The sequence below is a fragment of the Saccopteryx leptura genome, chromosome 7 (genome assembly GCF_036850995.1).
Source record: "Saccopteryx leptura isolate mSacLep1 chromosome 7, mSacLep1_pri_phased_curated, whole genome shotgun sequence".
Lineage (NCBI taxonomy): Eukaryota > Metazoa > Chordata > Mammalia > Chiroptera > Emballonuridae > Saccopteryx > Saccopteryx leptura.
In genome coordinates, this window is record NC_089509.1 from 101432952 (window position 1) to 101449713 (window position 16762).

Sequence of the window (16762 nt, forward strand, 5' to 3'; positions counted from 1 at the left end):
AGGGTCCTCGGAGTCCCAGGCCGACGCTCTACTCACTGCGCCACCACCTGGTCAGGTAAGAACTTGCCTCTTATAACATGAAATATGATCAAGCACAAGAGAAAATGTTGGCATCAAGATACTTGGTAAGCAGGAGATGGATGAAGCTACTGCCAGCGTAACACCACACGCTGTTTTACAGAACACTCTAAAACGATGATAAAAGGTATAGTTTAGCAAAGACATAAACCAGTAAATGGTTGTTTATCATCGTTCTCCAGTACCATGTACTGTACAAAATTATACATACTATATTTTTGTACAACTGACAGCACAAGTTTGTTTATACCAGAATCACCACAAATGCATGAGTAATGTGTCGGGCAACGACATTACAATGACTGTGAAGTCACTAGGTAAAAGGAATGTTTCAGCTCCATTATAATCTTACGGGACTACCTCTGTGCACGCAGCCCCGTGTTCACAGAAACCTCCTTACATGGCATAACTGTATTGAGAAATTAAACTGGGTCTGCAGGCAGCTTAATGGTCCATCCTCATCAAGACAGTCTCTCTGACAAGGGTCTCTGTTAGTAGAGTCACAACGTAGGAAGATGGCAGGTCCAGCCTGGAATGCAGGAAGGTTGAAGACAACTTGGACAGATGACTCAGTAAACAGAACAGTGAAAGGAGGCCATTCTTCTCCGTTTATATGCATTATTGGAGAGCGCTATCGATGACCTTTCCCCCGGATGTTCTCTCACATCTGTCAGGCTGATCTAACCTTCCCAAGACCCCTGAAGCAGGGTGGTCTGGGATCTCTTTTGCAGCAAATGCCTCTGTGGGGATGGGGGTGAGGGGTTCTGGGGGTGGGGTCTCAGGTGGCTAAGGGATTACATTTTTTTTGGAGGTGGGGCAGAGAAGGCGGAACAGAAGGCAACAGGTTTCTCAATGTCCACAAACTGCAGTTACGGTACAGTTACCAGATGCCTGCCCGGCTGGGAAACTGCCATGGTCCCTGAAGGTGGTTGTACAGCGCTAGGTTGGTAGGATGTGAAACTGCTCCCAAGTCATCCAACCCCAAAATCACTGTCTCAAACAACTTGTTAGCTGGTCGATGAAAATCGAAGTTGGAGGCAGTCGTTAGGGTTGGGAGCGAAACCTACTTAAAGGTTAAGAGCATGCCTTTGTGTTCTGCATTCCCTCAGCCATTAGCCCAGTGCCGGGAGGCGCGCAAGCTAATTCCTAGCGAATCGAACCGAAAACAGGAGACAAAAGCACCCACTCTTTACTCCCGGCCGATCCTACTCAAGCCCCTAAGTGATTCTTACTCTTCGGGAGTCAGGGCGCCTGGGCAGAAGGGTGTGGTGGGACCGAGGCCAGGGCGGGTAGGAGACTCACAGAGCTGGGAACGAAGTGGGGGTGGGCAAGTGGGCGTGCGCGCACGCACAGGCCCGCGCGCTGGAGTGTCGGGGAAAGGGGGTGGTCTCCAAAAGGGGGAGGGGAGAAGACAGGGGGCGGGGAGACGGAAGGCCCTTTAGGACCCGGCTGCGGCGGCCGCCGAGGAGAAAGAAGTCCAGGAGGCGGCTCCCGTGCTCTCAAGGCCGTGCCACCTGCCCACTCTCTCGCCGCGGTCGCGCTAACCATCGCCAACATGCTGCCGAGACTGGGCGGCCCCGCGCTGCTGCTGTTCCTGCCGCCGCTGCTGCTGCTGCTGGGCGCAGGCGCCCGTGCCGAGGTGCTGTTCCGCTGCCCGCCCTGCACGCCCGAGCGCCTGGCCTCCTGCAGGACCCCGGCCGCCGGGCCCGGGGGCCCCTGCGCCGAGCTGGTCCGGGAGCCGGGCTGTGGCTGCTGCTCCGTGTGCGCCCGTCTGGAGGGCGAGACGTGCGGCGTCTACACCCCGCGCTGCGCCCAAGGGCTGCGCTGTTACCCGCACCCAGGTTCCGAGCTGCCCCTGCAGGCGCTGGTCCAGGGCGCGGGCACTTGCGAGAAGCGCCGCGACGCCGACAGCCCAGAGCAGGTTGCAGGTAACGCAGGCTGGGAACCGTACTTGGGAGAAACTTGGGGGGCCGCGTGGGGCTGGCTGGTGGCTGCTCTGCAGGAGAGCAGTGTGCGGCAGGCCCTCAGGACCGTGTTAGCTGAGGCGGAGGGGAGTCCTTGGCCAGCTTCGTGGGATTGTTGAGGAGAGGACCCGAAAGTCAAGCCCGCGGGGGGGGGGGGGGGACTGGAGTTAGAGCGCGCGGAGGAACCTGGCTCCGTCCTGTAGGGTTACAGGGGGAGAGGAAAGGCACCCTTGTTAGCATGCTTTCCCCGGGTGGAATGTCCCCTGACTTTTATTTTGGAGGGGGGTTACGGGTGGAGGGGTTCAATCAGATCTGTGGGACTAGGGACCGAAGAGTCCTGGAGAAGTCCTGGTGGAGGGCGCTTTTGAGGGGCGGGGGTGTCGGGTGTCGGTGACACTGGGGATCTCTGAATAAAAAGGGGTTCAAGGAGAAGGCAACGGCGCGCTGGGGGACTCTTCTCTCCTAGGGTTGTGCGGTAGAAAGAAAGGACTTGTTGGTATTTGGCAAGGTGAGTTTGTTCGGGGAGGGGCGAATAAAAACGGACGCCGCCTTTTTAAATTTTTTCTTCGCATAGAGAAAAGAAAAAGGATCTTGATACTATGTTGGGTGGAGAAATAAAAGAGGGGCTTTTGGAAAGCGAGGAAGAGACTTCAGCAGTTGAGGCAATGTAACGTAAACCAGGTTGCCGGCTGCAGTCCTGGGGCGGGGGCAGCCGTGTGGCTCAGTTTAACATCTGGACCCCCGGGCGGAAGCTGGAGGATGCCTGGGCGGTGGACGCAGCTGCTCTCGCCCGAGCGAGGTGCCCCTCCCCCACCGCCGCCCCATCCTAATTTGGGAGAACTCTTCCTATATGATAGACTGGGGACCCTGAGATTTTTTGTAAGGGGCCCTCATCCCCTCAAAAGAGTTTTCGGAGGGAGACAACTGTAAGGACCTCATTTTTTTTTTTTTTTTTTTATTATGTTTTTATAATTACAAAAGCCTCCTGCCGAGTGGTCTGGCAGAAGCTGTAATTATTTTCTTTTCTCTTGGAGACAGTGGTGAAATATGTCCACTGCCTGCTGCTTAAAAAGCAAGCGAGTCTGACCAAGTTTCTCAAACTTGGAAGAAGAAGAAGAAGAAAAAGAGTGAAAACATTCCTCTCAGCTTCTGCGGTCATTGTAACCCCCCCACCCCCGCCTTTCCCCTGGCCTGCTATTGTTTTTCACCCCATTCTCCTTGGGAATGGAATTAGGGGTCAGAGTCGAAATCTTTTTCTATTTCTCTGGCTTGACCTTGAGTGCAGAGCAAGTGAGGGCTTCCTCCCAGCACACTCCAAACTGAAGGCCTCAGTCTCTTAATTCTGCCACCAGCTCGCCTCCCTCCCCAGCCTGCCTCAGAGTTAACCCTCACACCTGCTTCTCTTAGAAAGTCACACCACGAGGAAAATGACTGCCGAGTGCCTCGCACCGCGGCCCGGGTGCCTTGGTCCTGTGCTCCTCCCCCATCGCCCCCTCGCTCCCCTTGGTCCTTCCGGGAGATACCGCCGTTTCTAAGCTGAACTCTTCTCTTGACAAACTCAACATCTTCCTCAGCAGGGCGAACTTTTCAAAAGGCCTCCAAGTTCGTCGAATCCTTTGGGTTTTGATTGTTTTTAATGACGTGCGTGGTGCATGGCCTTCCTAAACATTTTACGATTTCTTTTACTTTTCATGTCTCTCACTCTCAGCCTGAACACCAGCTCTCCTGCTTCCCAGACCCCAGCAGCAGGTTAGGGTCTTCGGCAGGGAACAGACGCACAGATTCCCCATGTACACCTCCCTGGAGCCAGAAAGGGGCAGGTGCCGGGGATCCCGGGGCCAGTGGGGTGAGTTCCTGGGAAGAAGGCCACTCTGGGTTTCCTTACTGCTTGTGGGACTCCTTCCATCGATGGGCCCCAGGTGCCTCCTCAGCTTCCTGGGTCTTTTTCTTGTGCTCCACAGCGGTAAGAGGGGACGCCAAGGTGGGGGGGGGGCTGTGGGGGTGGGAGTCAGATGTGGAAGCCCAGCGGGCACATTGGGAAGACAGGACCGAGAGCAGGGGGCCTGAAGCGTGAGTAGGGCTCGGGGTCCCGGGGGCACTGCGGGGAGAAGCCTGGGCCTGCAGGGGTGTCAGGAGGAGAGGGGGGCACGTTTTGAGGCTTTTGTGTAGAAGAGGGTCTTGGGCTGGGTGGGGGGCATTGCATGGAGAGTCCAGGGGTCCGAATTGGGTGGGGGCAGGGGATGAGCACGGTTCAGAAGAGACCTTAGCACTGAAGGCGGCTGCCTCCTCCTCTTCTCTCAACCCGTCTCCTTCCCCCTCTGAGGAGTGAGCCTCCCCCTCCCCATCCCAGCCTGCATTCCTCTTCGAGCAGGTTGCTTTTAAGAATTTTAAACATACCCTCTCATTTCGAGGCAGCAAACCCCAGCAGTTCCGGCTTCACAGTTAGCTCTTTTGTCTTTGTTCCCTGGGCTCGGGGGCTGTGCCACTGGCTTCCTGGGGACGGCTGGGGGGTGGGGGTGGGCACTTCAGCCTGCGTGCCCTGGGGGTGATGGGCCGAGACGCTGCTTCAAAGGAACCTGGAAGTCAAAGGGGAGGGGCTGGAGCGGGTGGGCCTGGGAGAAAGCTGGGAGGAGGACCCTGAGAGCTGCGTGGAGCCTGGACCTAACAGTGTGGTTCTGTGGTTGGTGGTGGAGTGGGCAGATGTGCCTAGAAATGTCGGGGAAGAGGGTCTGGGCCAGGTTGGGTCCTTTCAGAATTCAGGGCCTCCCGCAGCAGCTTCCTGCCTCCTTCTCTACCATGTACAATGCCGGGGATTATGCCGATGGGTGGGTCCGCCAAAGTGGCTGTCTGGCCCGCTGCACACATAAAGGTGCTATAGAACTGTGCAGTCATTCCAAGTCCCAGGGTAGGCAGGCTGCACAGGCTTTGCTTCTACAGTTGCTGGAGGAGGAGGAGGAGGAGGAGGAGGAGGAGGAGGAGGAGGAGGAGGAGGAAGCAGAGGCAAGCACTGATTTACAGCGGTTCAGTGCAGTTTCAAAAAGGGAGAAAAGCAATGGGACTTCTGGTTCAAAGCACCGTTCTTGCATCTTCTCTTGCATAAATTTACATACTGAGTTTAAAGTCATAAAATAGACTTGGGGACTGAGTGGGACCCACTGTCACTGATTGCTAACAGTGATGGCCCCCCCCCCCCCGCCCCCTTCTGGACAGACCGCGCAGAACTCTGCTAAGCTGCTCCCCCTGAGTCACTGCTCTGTTGGAAGGGGGTGGCACTCGCTGAGGGCTGCTGCTCCTGGATCCCCTTTCTTGGAGACTTGGGGTTCCTGGCTGTGGATACCAAGCAAGGGTGGCTCTGTGCACTCTGGCCTTGGAGGCGGGACTGGTCTGGAGGATGTGGCTCCCTAGGAACTGAGCCTGCTAGACAGGCAGTGGCCTCGAGCTGCCATTGTGCTGGAGGGCTGGGATTTGAGGAAGTGGCAGAATCAGGGGCTTTGCTTGCAGTCTTTCTATCCACCTTCCACCTACGTCCGAAGTGTTCACTAAAGACAGTTCCCTTTGTGTGGTACCAGTGACCCCATCCATTCCCTTGATAAGATATTTGAGGAGGCTTTAAGAAAAAGTAAATCCTGTATAACAATGTCAAAAGATCTCACAAAAACAAAAACAGGGCTAAGGACTCTGAGTTAGGATAGGTGATAGAGTCCTGGGATGGGGGAAGAAGAATGTATCTGGTGTGGTCATGAGGACTTATCTATGCAGTGGTTCTTGCCCAAATTGAACTATTGAGTTTCCTGGCAGGCAGAGGGAAAAGGGAGGTTTATATGGTTCTCACTGTTAGTTTACCTTAGCATTGAGCTTTAAAATATGTATATATTTTTCAGACAAATCAGTTCTTTGGGTTTGGGATGGGAGTGGTGGAGGGAGGTGCTGTGACATGAAAATAAGTCCTATAAAAATGCTTGTGGGTTGCCTACAAGTAGGCACAAATTCGGCCCCCCATTGTCAAGCATTTGAGGGCTTACTTTGAGAGAATCATTGCTCTCTAGCTTAACTGTCAGATTCAATTCTAGTTGGTTCTCAGATTAGCTGTTCTCTGCCATAGAAAACGGGACATACGACTGCTAAGTTTTGATATAAGGAAGTTTCAAAAATTCTTAGTTCTAATGAAATGCAGAATAGGAGCTTTATTCTTTTTTTTTTTTCCTTCTTTTTTTTTATTTTTATTTTTTCTGAAGCTGGAAACGGGGAAGCAGTCAGACAGACTCCCGCATGCGCCCGACCGGGATCCACCCGGCACGCCTACCAGAGGGCGATGCTTTGCCCATCTGGGGCGTCGCTCTGTCGCGACCAGAGCCACTCTAGCGCCTGAGGCAGAGGCCAAGGAGCCATCCCCAGCGCCCGGGTCATCTTTTTGCTCCAATGGAGCCTCGTCTGCGGGAGGGGAAGAGAAAGACAGAGAGGAGGGGGGGGGGTGGAGAAGCAGATGGGTGCTTCTCCTGTGTGCCCTGGCCGGGAATTGAACCCGGGACTCCTACACGCCAGGCCGACGCTCTACCACTGAGCCAACCGGCCAGGGCAGGAGCTTTATTCTTGATTTAGGGGTGCAGGTGTTAGTGGCAGGAGAGGCCAGGGACTGCTAAAAGGAAGGAGCAGGAAATAGAGTATTTTCATAACAAAGGACTCTCTCTCCTCTCCCTCCCTCCCTCCCTCCCTCCCTCCCTCCCTCCCTCCCTCCCTCCCTCCCTCCCTCCCTCCTTCCTTCCTTCCTTCCTTCCTTCCTTCCTTCCTTCCTTCCTTCCTTCTCTTCCTTCCCTTCCTTCCCTTCCTTCCTTCCCTCTTTCTTTCCATGTTTATTTTATTGATTTTAGAGAGAGAGGGGAAGTGAGCGACAGGAACTTTGATTTGTTCCTGTATGTGCCCTGACTGGGGATCAACCCAGCAACCTCTGCTCTTCAGGACGATGCTCTAACCAACCAAGCTGCCCGGCCAGGGCCACATGTGGTTTTGTTATTGGCTTTCTTCACCTTCTACAACACTGTACAAAAAAGTGATTGTTGTTATTTTTAAAGGGACTTCATACCTAGGGACTACATTTATTTATTTGTTTGTTTCTTTTTATTCAGTGAGAGGAGAGGAGGCAGAGAGCCAGACTCCTGTATGCATCCAGACCGAGATCCACCTGGCAAGCCCACTAGGGGGCGATGCTCTGCTGATCTGGCGCTTGCTCCATTGCTCAGCAACTGAGCTCTTGTTTAGTGCCTGAGGCGAAGGCCATGGAGTCATTCTTAGTGGCCTGTGCCAGCTTGCTCCAGTCAAGCCATAGATGCAGGAGGGGAAGAGAGAGAGGGAGAGAAAGAGAAACGGGTGTGGGAGGGGTGGAGAAGCAGATGGGCGCCTCTCCTGTGTGCCCTGACTGGGAATCGAACCTGGGACATCCACACACTGGTCTGACGCTCTACCACTGAGCAAACCATCCAGGGCCCAGGGACTACATTTTGTTTCAATCTCTCCTCTCTGTGTTTCCAGCTGCCCCTTCCTTCCCCTACTTTCTCCTTCCTGTCTTCTCAGTGCCCTCTAAACCCTTCCCCACATACCTCTCCCACTTTGACCGGTCTAGGACACCTTGCTGGACATGAGAAAAGATGGTATAAAAAGGTACAGGCCTCAGGGATCCAGTTAGAGGGAGACCACGTAGGTGGGTGGGGACTGGAATGTTTGAAACCAATCTAATCCTTAAGTGAGGTGGGTGGTTGGTTGGCAGTGCCCGGCCAGGCTCTGCGGGCAGAGGAGGGGTAGCCATCTCCCCCAGGAGGGTCAGTACAAGGGCTGCTTCTGCGGAAAGCAGGGCATGGAGGAGTGAGGTTACACTCTCAGTTCATCAGGGGAGCTGGTTGGCAGATGTTCTGGGCCCCTCTGCTTCTCCTTGCTGTCTCTGGCCAACATTTTGCGGAGGTGGCAGGCAACTGCCAGGAGATGGGTCATGCTCCCGTCTGTCCTTATCCCGTGGTGAACCAGCTTCTTTGCCTGCTTTGTCTTCTGTCAATGACCTCCCTGCGAGGGAGGCTTTTTGCCTCCATTTCGTAGGTGTGGCCTTGGGCTTTGTCAAGGGGCACCTTAGCAGGCAGGTAATAGAATGGCCCATTAACCTGGCTGCATGTCTTTCCCTGGCTGAGGAAGGAGTGGGACCCTTGGCCAGAAAAGCCTTTGACCCCGTCAGCTGGAGGGCTTGTTTCTGGACACCTGCCAAAGGTCTTGGTTCATCACTGCCGGGTTCAGGTTCAGTTATTTGCGTTTCCTCACCTCCTTCCAGGGGCCTGAGTCTCGGAGCTTGGGGACTTCAGAGATGGAAGTGGCCAGTGTGCAGCAGTCAGGAGAGACAGAGGGTCCCAGGGTGGCCTTCTGGAGTGGAGGGCAGGAGGGGGCGGGGAAGATGATGGTGGAAGCAGACTGCTCTGCTGTCAATCAACCCGGGTCCCAGTGCAGACCTGCTCAGAACCCGAGTGCTGCTGGGCGAGGGCCTTTTCTGTTGGTGCCACGGGGATGGTTGTGTGCCTTGTGTGTCCATTTTTAAAATTTTTATTTGAAATATTTATACTTAGGTATATTTGTATCACTTTTCTTATTCCATCCTTTTTTTTTTTTCAATTAAAGTTTACATTCATACAGCACAGAGGTTAGACAGTCGTATACTTTACGACGTGTTCGATATTTCCAGTACCCACCCGGCTCCATACCTAGCCGTTACATCATTGCCTATATTGTATTTCTTAAAAGGGGTGCGTGTGAGGGCGAAGGTGGTGGTGGGAAGTACCCAACACGGAGTAAGTAGCTCCTCACACGTTGCTGCTTTTAATATCGGCAAGCTGCGTCTCCTTTCTGACGCTTAGCTAGCCGGGCTTTGAAATGAACGCCAGCTGGACCTGTGGTGGCACAGTGGATGGGACGTCGACCTGGAACGCTGAGGTCGCTGGTTTGAAAACCCCAGGCTTGCCCGGTCAAGGCACATACGAGAAGCAACTACTACCAGTTGCTGCTTCCTGTTCTTCCCCCTCTTCTCTCTCTTTCTCCTCTCTAAAACCAATAAATAAAAATCTTCTAAAAAATTAAAAAATAAATAAAATGAAGATCTAGCCTGGCTGGGTAGCTCAGTTGGTTAGAGTGTTGCCCTGATACGCCAAGGTCGCAGGTGCCATCCCCAGTCTGGGCACAGACAAGGATCCACCAGTGAAGGCGTAAATAAGGAGAACAACAAATCAGTGTTTCTCTCTCCCCCCCCCCTCCCCCTCCAGTCAACGGTCAATAAAATAAAATAATATAAAATAGGCTGTGTCAGCAGGCCACTCACCTGTAAGATGTCAACAGTGTGTATAAGGGCCTCATTAGAGGTGTATTTTCTCGAAGCCTCAGTTTCCTTATCTGTACATCAGGCATTGATATAAAGTCATGCCTGCATACGTGTGTACATGTGTGCTTGTGTGTGTGTGTGTGTAGGGAGAGATAATAAAGTTAGAATGTTTTCTTTTTAGGAGAGTCATTTGATTTTTTCTCTCTCTTCACCTATAGAATGGTGACCTACCCATACCTCTGACCTACTTCCATAGGCGATAGTGAAGTCCTTCACAGAGAGGGTAAGGACACTATGCTTTAAAAGCAGTGTAAACCCAGCTGACAATCAACAGCTTGCACATTTTATAGAGAGTTGGGCAATACTCTTTGGGGCCCATGTGCTAATGCCTGGGACGGACTATTCTCGGTGTGGGAGCTGCACTCAGTGCCTAGATAGGGGGAGGGACGGGGTGGATAGAGCTGACCCCAGGGTTGGGATATTGGACACCTGTGCTGGCCTTACTGCTCAGAAACAGGTGGCCCAGGGCTGAGTCCTGCTTTCTGGCTAGCCCACCTCTAGGAGCCAGCCCTCCAGCTGCCCGTGTTCAGGGGACCGGAGGCTCGCTGAGGCCACCTCTCGGGTGGGAAGGTCCCCCCTCCATAGGAAACCTGTACCCACAGGGCCCAAGTTTCGGAACAGTAGGGTTGTGCTTAAACCCAGCTGGTCTGAACACACTTGGGATGTAGGGCGTGTGTGAGGGGGACAATTTTTTGAGTGGTCAGAACCAATGAAGACCCCTTGGGTGCCTGCTTCCTGCTTCAGGAAAAGGGGCTTTCAGATCCATCCTGCCTGAGCCGGCGGTGCCAGAAAGTCGAACATGATCCTGGCGGAGGAACTGGATGTTCCATCCAGAAAGCTGATGTTTCCTTAGGAGGAGGCTCCAGAGTTGACCTCACTCCCGGGGTGGGGTGGGATGGGCCAGGCCGCATTGCCTTTCGCGGTGGACTGCAGGGTCTCAGCGAGGACGCTGATCGCAGAGTAGTTTTGGGACCCTGCAGTTTTTCTTCCTGTCTGGTTGCTTCTTTGGTCCCGGAAGCCCTTGGAGTGACAGCTGATGTGGGCACCATGATGCCTGTTGTCAGGCCGCTGATGGAGGCGAGGCCTCAGGAGGCAGAGAAGATGGATGCTTGTGCTGTCTGGGGTGGCTGGTCCCCTGAGACCCTGGGCCTTCCTGGTGTGTGTGTGTGTGTGTGTGTGTGTGTGGTGTGTGTGTGTGTGGTGTGTGTGTGTGTGTGTGTGGTGTGTGTGTGTGTGTGGTGTGTGTGTGTGTGGTGTGTGTGTGTGTGTGTGGTGTGTGTGTGTGTGTGGTGTGTGTGTGTGTGTGGTGTGTGTGTGTGTGTGTGTGTGTGTGTGTGTGGCAGGAGAGCCCACTTTACAGGTGGGTAGTGAGTCCAGAGGAAGTTCCTGGCTGCAGGTTCCAGAGTGAGTGCCCCCATCCTCGCCTCACCTCCATGATGAGAAGAATGTGTGGACTATAGTTTTTTTTTTTAATTGAAAAATGAGCCATCCCCCTCTGCCTCCCTCCTACTTGGCTTCTAACCCTTGACCCACTCCTGTTCCTTAACAAAGATGAGGAGATGTGGCTGGCCCAGGCCCTGGGTGTCAGTCAGGATACAGAGGGGAACCTTGCTTAGAAAGCTCTTCTCCCGGAAAGAAACAGAGTGGACTGTAGTCAGGAATTGGTTCCCTTCCCTTTTTTTTTTTTTGTAGGGGGGAGGGGGACGTTTGGCAGCCCTCTGGCCCCTTCTGGCTGCCGGCCCCACATCTCTTCCTGGCTGTTGGGAGGGGAGGCAGCCGGAATGAAGGTGGAGGAGAAGGGGCCAGGGGCTGGCCGGCCTCCAGCTGCCGGGCATTCTGCCCCACAGGCCTTGGTTATGTTGGCCCGAGCAGAGCCTGGGGAGGTTTCTAATTAGCAGACGAGTGTAGGTGTGTCAGCCTGTGTTCATTCAAGGAACTGAGCTCTGGGAGCCAGGAAGCTGGGGAGGGGAGGGCACCCAGCCCAGGAAGGCCTTGGTAATTTGGGGAGGTGGGGGAGGGGGGCCCGGCGAGAGGAGCTGGCTCAGCCTGTTCCCTCCTGAAAGGAGGGGAAGAGACTGGGGGCCTTCCAGCCGGAGGGATCCAGGTTGGACTGTGGGCCAGCAGTGAGCAAAGGGCTCTCAAAGAGTACACGGTGAAGCAATGATAAATACAAGCTTTATTTTTTCCTAGACATTGCCCACTTCTCCCAAAGCGCCTGGAGGTTCTTTCCCCCTCTCTTTCTCTGTCTTATCCTCAGGGTTCTCCCCACTTGACCGATAAAGAAATTCGGACTGCGTTCAGGTTCAAGTGCCAAGGCAAGCACAGACTGTAACGGACCGACCAGCACGGAGCCCTGTCTCCGGCTCCGCGTTCCAGGGCTCCCTTCCACCAGACACGCATGCAGAGAAGCAGGGATTGTATACTGCTGCTTGGATAAGCTCCTCTCTTCTCCCCTGGGAGCTAGTAATTAAGGCCTGACTTCTCAAAAATGTTCCTTTATGCAGCTCCCCAGGAAATTTCTTGTAGGTCTATTGTCTTGACTTCTGAAATGGAGATGCCAAGTTGCCTCTGGATGGTGACCTTGCTTTCTAAATGCCTGAGGCCCAGATAAAATGCAAGTGACAATTCCCTGGTGCCCTGCCCCAGCCACTGCCTGATAAGCTGGGTAGTTTCTGTGGCAACAGTGGCCGGGGGTGTGTCAGGCAGGATAAAGCTGGGTAGGAGGGGCCTGTGTTCACTGAATCAGAAAGGCTCTTGAGGATGGGTGGGGCCAGTTGGCATTTGACTGATGGCTTCCTCTATGGGGAAGATGCGGGGGGGGGGGGGGGGTCCTGTGGAGAGGGGGAGAGGCCTAGGTGATGGGGAACAGAAGAAATGAAGTTCTGGGTTGAAAGGTCCAGTTGAGAGTCTTTCTGTAGGGTGGTGCCAAGTGACCAGATGCCATTCTGGTTGGTTAAGAGCTATGACACTGAACAACCTGGGTTTGGTTTTTGGCTCTGCCATTGCCTACGTGACTTGGTACAATGGGCCTCAAACCCTATGGCTCTCTTGTTGGCGGTGAGAGGGGATGAGAAATCATCAACCTCATGAGATTGATGATAAAATGAAGTTATGTACACAAACCACTTAACCCAGAAACTAGGTGTAAGAAACCCAGATAATCAGGTGTGGTCATGCAGGTCTCAGCACACAGAACAGAAGGAGAAGGGCAAATGCCTGTTTTTGGATGTTTTCTGATTGGCCAAGTTTATAAAGAAGAGATAACTTAAGAATCCTATTAGGAGGTGTGGCTTACCCAGACAGCTGCCCTTTGCTTGGAAAGCCCAGAATGAAGTCAGTGGACAGCGAGTTTTCCAGGGGGCAGTCATGGTCTTTGGTGCCATTGTCATTCGTTATGGTTCCACCAATGGCTGACCGCTGACCATGGCCCAGGTATGCTCCAGAGGTGAGGATTCTCACTTGGCTCTGCTGCTTGTCGCTGGGTTGGTTTGCTGCCTCTAAACCAGGAGAGCATAACCAAAGGAGACCACGGATGGGGTGCAGCACTGTATCAGACAAAATTAGTGAACTTGTCGTTGAAGAGAAAGAAAAGCCTGATGACCTATTTAAAGATACTTATTTATATTCAGGACACTTCTCGTGCTGGTTTGAGAGTGTGGCTGGCAATCCTGGACATCTGCAGGTCTTTTCGTTGCTTTTTGCATCCTGTGGGTTCAATTTGTGCGGGCTGGAGTAGTTGAGAACAGTGTTCTTGGGATGGGAAAGAGGCGGTTGGGAAGGGGAGGGTGGTAGCAGAGAGGGGTGTGGGACCCTGTCTCCGTTCCTCTATGAGAGCTGGTCTACCCGGACACATCATCGAAACTGAGTGTGTGAGCGGGTCCTGGGAGAGGGTGGTGTCCTTCCTCCTCCGTCTCATGCTTTTATTTGCTCACCACCCCTCCTAACCACTTCTGCTGCTCTGGGGCCTAGATGGTTCGGGAGAGCCCAGGAAAAGGAGACCAAGAAGTGCTATCGTGACGTGCTCTAGGCCGGAGAGTGGCGAGATGCTCTCTGGTTATGACTATCCTTCCTAATGCTGAAACGTTGATCGAGCTTGCGGACGTACTGTGTGCAAACTCTGAGACTGACCACATCAGGATGCAGCTGTCGTTACCACCTGTAACCCAGGCTTTGGATCCCAGAGGGGAGCCAGAAAAGCATTTTAAAAAGTTGAATACTGTCTTAAGAAGAAACCAGGTCAGTGGAGACTCATATAAAGCTGATGCCAATAAACAGATAGCTCTTTCCGCCTTGCAAGTGAGGCACCTGGGAAGATGCTGATGGGAAATCGTGAGAATCCTTTCTGGTGAATAAAGTCACGGAAGTAAGAGAAGCGCGTGGAACAGGTATCTGCTTCTTCAGTGTTGGAAGAAGAAAGCAGAGTCTCCTTTCAGAGAAGTAAATTGAGCACACAGAGCGTCTCTCTTCCTGTACTTGTTTCATCGTGTCTACTTCTTAAAAAAAGATCTCAGGAAGTTAAGCCCAAGTTTGTGTCTTCAGGAAGCTCCCATCCTTTGGAGGAGGGAGGGAGGAAGGGCACGGCCCACGCGCAGGAAGGCCCCTCCTCAACTCGGTCAGGCGGCCTTTGGACTCGCGGAGTTCATATTGCCCGTCTCCCAGCTCCCTTCTTGCTTAGGACGGTCCTCCTAAATGGCACGGAAGGAAGTCTGTGTAATTTGTCATTTGTTTTAGTTCTTTCCCGCGAAAATCGCGGGGGGCTTCTAACGTGACCCCTCCTGTTTCAGTTTAGGGCTGTTTTCTTTCTCATCCGCCAGGAAGCAGAACGGATGCCTCCCTTCGGTTGGGCGCAACCGGCCCTTGGGCCGCTCGGCCGTTCTGCGCCTGTGGGCGCCCCGTCCGTGCTGCGTGGGAGGAGCTCGTGCTTCTGTTCTCCATTCTCGGGCCTGGGCGCCTTGATTCCTTCATCTTCCCCTCCTTGGCCCCGTGACTCTCTTCCATTGTCTGTGGCCTTTCCTCTGACTCATTTCCCAGTTCTTCATGCCACACAGACCCGACGAGGAGCCCCTGTTAGCCTCCGATGGACAGCCAGGTGACCCTAGTGACACGGCACTGGCCTCTGAGAGGAGCAGTCCACTGGGCCATGTCACTGTGATTGTTTGGTCCTCGTCCAGCTAGTGGGGTTCTAACAGCACCCCCGGTGTATTACTGTACCTTGACGAGGAGGGGGAGGAGTGAATGGAGTGAGAGAGGTGACTTTTTGAAAAGAAACGTATAAAAAAATGCAAGAAAGTACAAAGAGTAATGGAATAACACCAGCTTACCACCCAGAACTGGGAGTGTTGGATATCTTGTTGTCATATTTGCTTCCAGTCTTTTTTTAAACTTCCCCTGATGGCTGTCCCCCACTAGCAGCCTCCTGTTTCCTGTCCCCTCTCCCCGGAGGTGACCACCAGCATGCATCATTTAATGTTTCTCTTTCTTACCTAAACAGATTTACTAATGGATGATCATCACTACTAGACTTGTTCTCTGAAAGTAAACTGCAAATGTACGTAAAAGGTTTCATGCTGCAACTTTTCCTCCCTGTCAACCTTGGGTTTGTGAGACCCACTCAGTTTTGAGTAGGTCATATGAGTGATCATAGGTCAGAATTACTCGTTTTAACTGCTGTCTATTATCCTACTGTATTATAGTACTGATTTTTTTTATTTTTATCCATCCACCTACTGAAAGACTTGGGTCCAGTTGCTCACAGTTGCTCACACGTACAGAGGATGCCGGAATGGAATGAACCTTGTTGGACACGTGTCCTGCGCACATGTCTCAGAGAAGTCGAATTGCCGGGTCAGACGCATTCTCCCTGCTCCCTGAGCCCCGAGTCTGTGTTTGTACAAGGACACACCCTATAGTCACTTGGGCCTGCAGCAGTCACTTGGTCACCTTGCCAGGTTCTTGGACGGCGTTAGTTGAACCAGAGGGAAATGTTTGCGAACCGTGGAAAGGAGTAAGCTGATAGTACTGTTTGCCATCTTGGTATCAATTTCCCTGGCTCTTCAAGGACAGCCTGGCTCGCTGAGTCCCAGAGGACCTTGGCTGAATCTGAGCTTGTTTTTGTTTTCTCAAACTGTCTGCCTTAGCCCGGAGCCTCCCCGGGTCCCTGTGATTCCAGGAATGACCCTGGTGCTGTTTATAAAGCAGCCCTTTGAAAGCGCGTGAGCAGGGAGGCCGTTCTGTCTCTGCTAGCTCGGGAGATGGCGACGTGAGGCCACACTCTAGAAACCTCCGTGGTTCAGCCCGGCCAAGAACGGCTCCTCCGTGTGCATCGAAGCACACGTGTGTGCCTGTTTGTGAACCCACGGGCTGTCTGGAAGGAGCTTACGTGGCTGTGTCTTCACAAAGTGTGTATGTGAAGCCACATGTCTTGAAAAGAAGAGACATCTCTCTCCCATCACCAACAAGTTCTTCAGGAAACTGAGGCAGGCTCAGAGAGACTCACAAAGAAATGAGGTCCTGGAAATGGCAGGGTTTGAAGGGGGTTGTTAAAAATACAGATTCTTTGACCTTTGTCCAGGCTGCTGTCTTTGAAATTCTGGGGTTAGAGTCCAGGAGGCGATTTTTAGGTAGCTCTTCAGTTGATTTCTGAGGAGCAGCAGTGTTTGGGAGCCAGTCACCTAGTGGAATTCCCTGGATTTCAGATGAGCATACTGAAGCCGGTGCCTCACCGGCAGGGTCAGAGCCTCGGCCCTGCCGGCCAGTGCTGTTCTTTCTACCACACTCGAACCGGTTGGCCAAGGCTTTGGGTTCAAGAGCTGGTGTTCCAAAGGAAACCAAGAAAGGGTTCAGGGTGGTCGGCTCTCTGCCCAGTGTGGTTTTTTGCCTGTGTGAGGGGGGCGTCTGTCTACTGGCCATTCCACTCAGTTTACCGAGCTCTTTACTATGTAGCTGGGTGACAGGCCTGTCATAGTTGTGGTGCAGGGCAGTGACCCCCCCAGAGGAGAAAAGCCAGTTGCTGCCCTCTGTGGTATCACCTGGACGACTTGTGGATCTAGAACATCTGAAGAGGCTGCCCGTAGCCATTACCTTCCACAAGGGGCATTCAGAGGGGAGGAATCATCTCCTTTTGTTTGAAAACCAGGCTGAGGAGCTGCTGGTCTGTTCCCAAGGCATTTCTTCCAGGGCATGGTAGCATCTGAGAGATGTTAGGCTTGCTTACCCGGATCCCTTGTAGGGGACAGGGGCTCAGAGTGGGCAAGCAGGGAAAAGGAGTTTGGAATGAAGCTGGCTGTCAGAGTGGGTGGCTGGAACAACCAGGCGG

The 16762-nt window shown here is 53.2% G+C and overlaps 1 protein-coding gene and 1 long non-coding RNA gene across 2 annotated transcripts in view; both read left to right on the forward strand.

Annotated features, from left to right (window-relative positions):
- Window positions 1–1508: 1508 nt before the first annotated feature.
- The window catches only part of IGFBP2 (insulin like growth factor binding protein 2), a 29912-nt gene continuing 14658 nt past the window's right edge, over window positions 1509–16762 (forward strand). Inside the window, exon 1 of the mRNA XM_066345134.1 lies at window positions 1509–2006. Within this exon, the coding sequence (XP_066201231.1) occupies window positions 1634–2006 (373 nt within the window). The 5' untranslated portion in view covers window positions 1509–1633. The remainder of the gene's footprint in view (window positions 2007–16762) is intronic.
- Window positions 10374–16154, forward strand: LOC136378330 (uncharacterized). The gene is made up of 3 exons (XR_010746604.1): window positions 10374–10485; window positions 14939–14995; window positions 15181–16154. It is a non-coding gene; the product is annotated as an uncharacterized lncRNA (long non-coding RNA).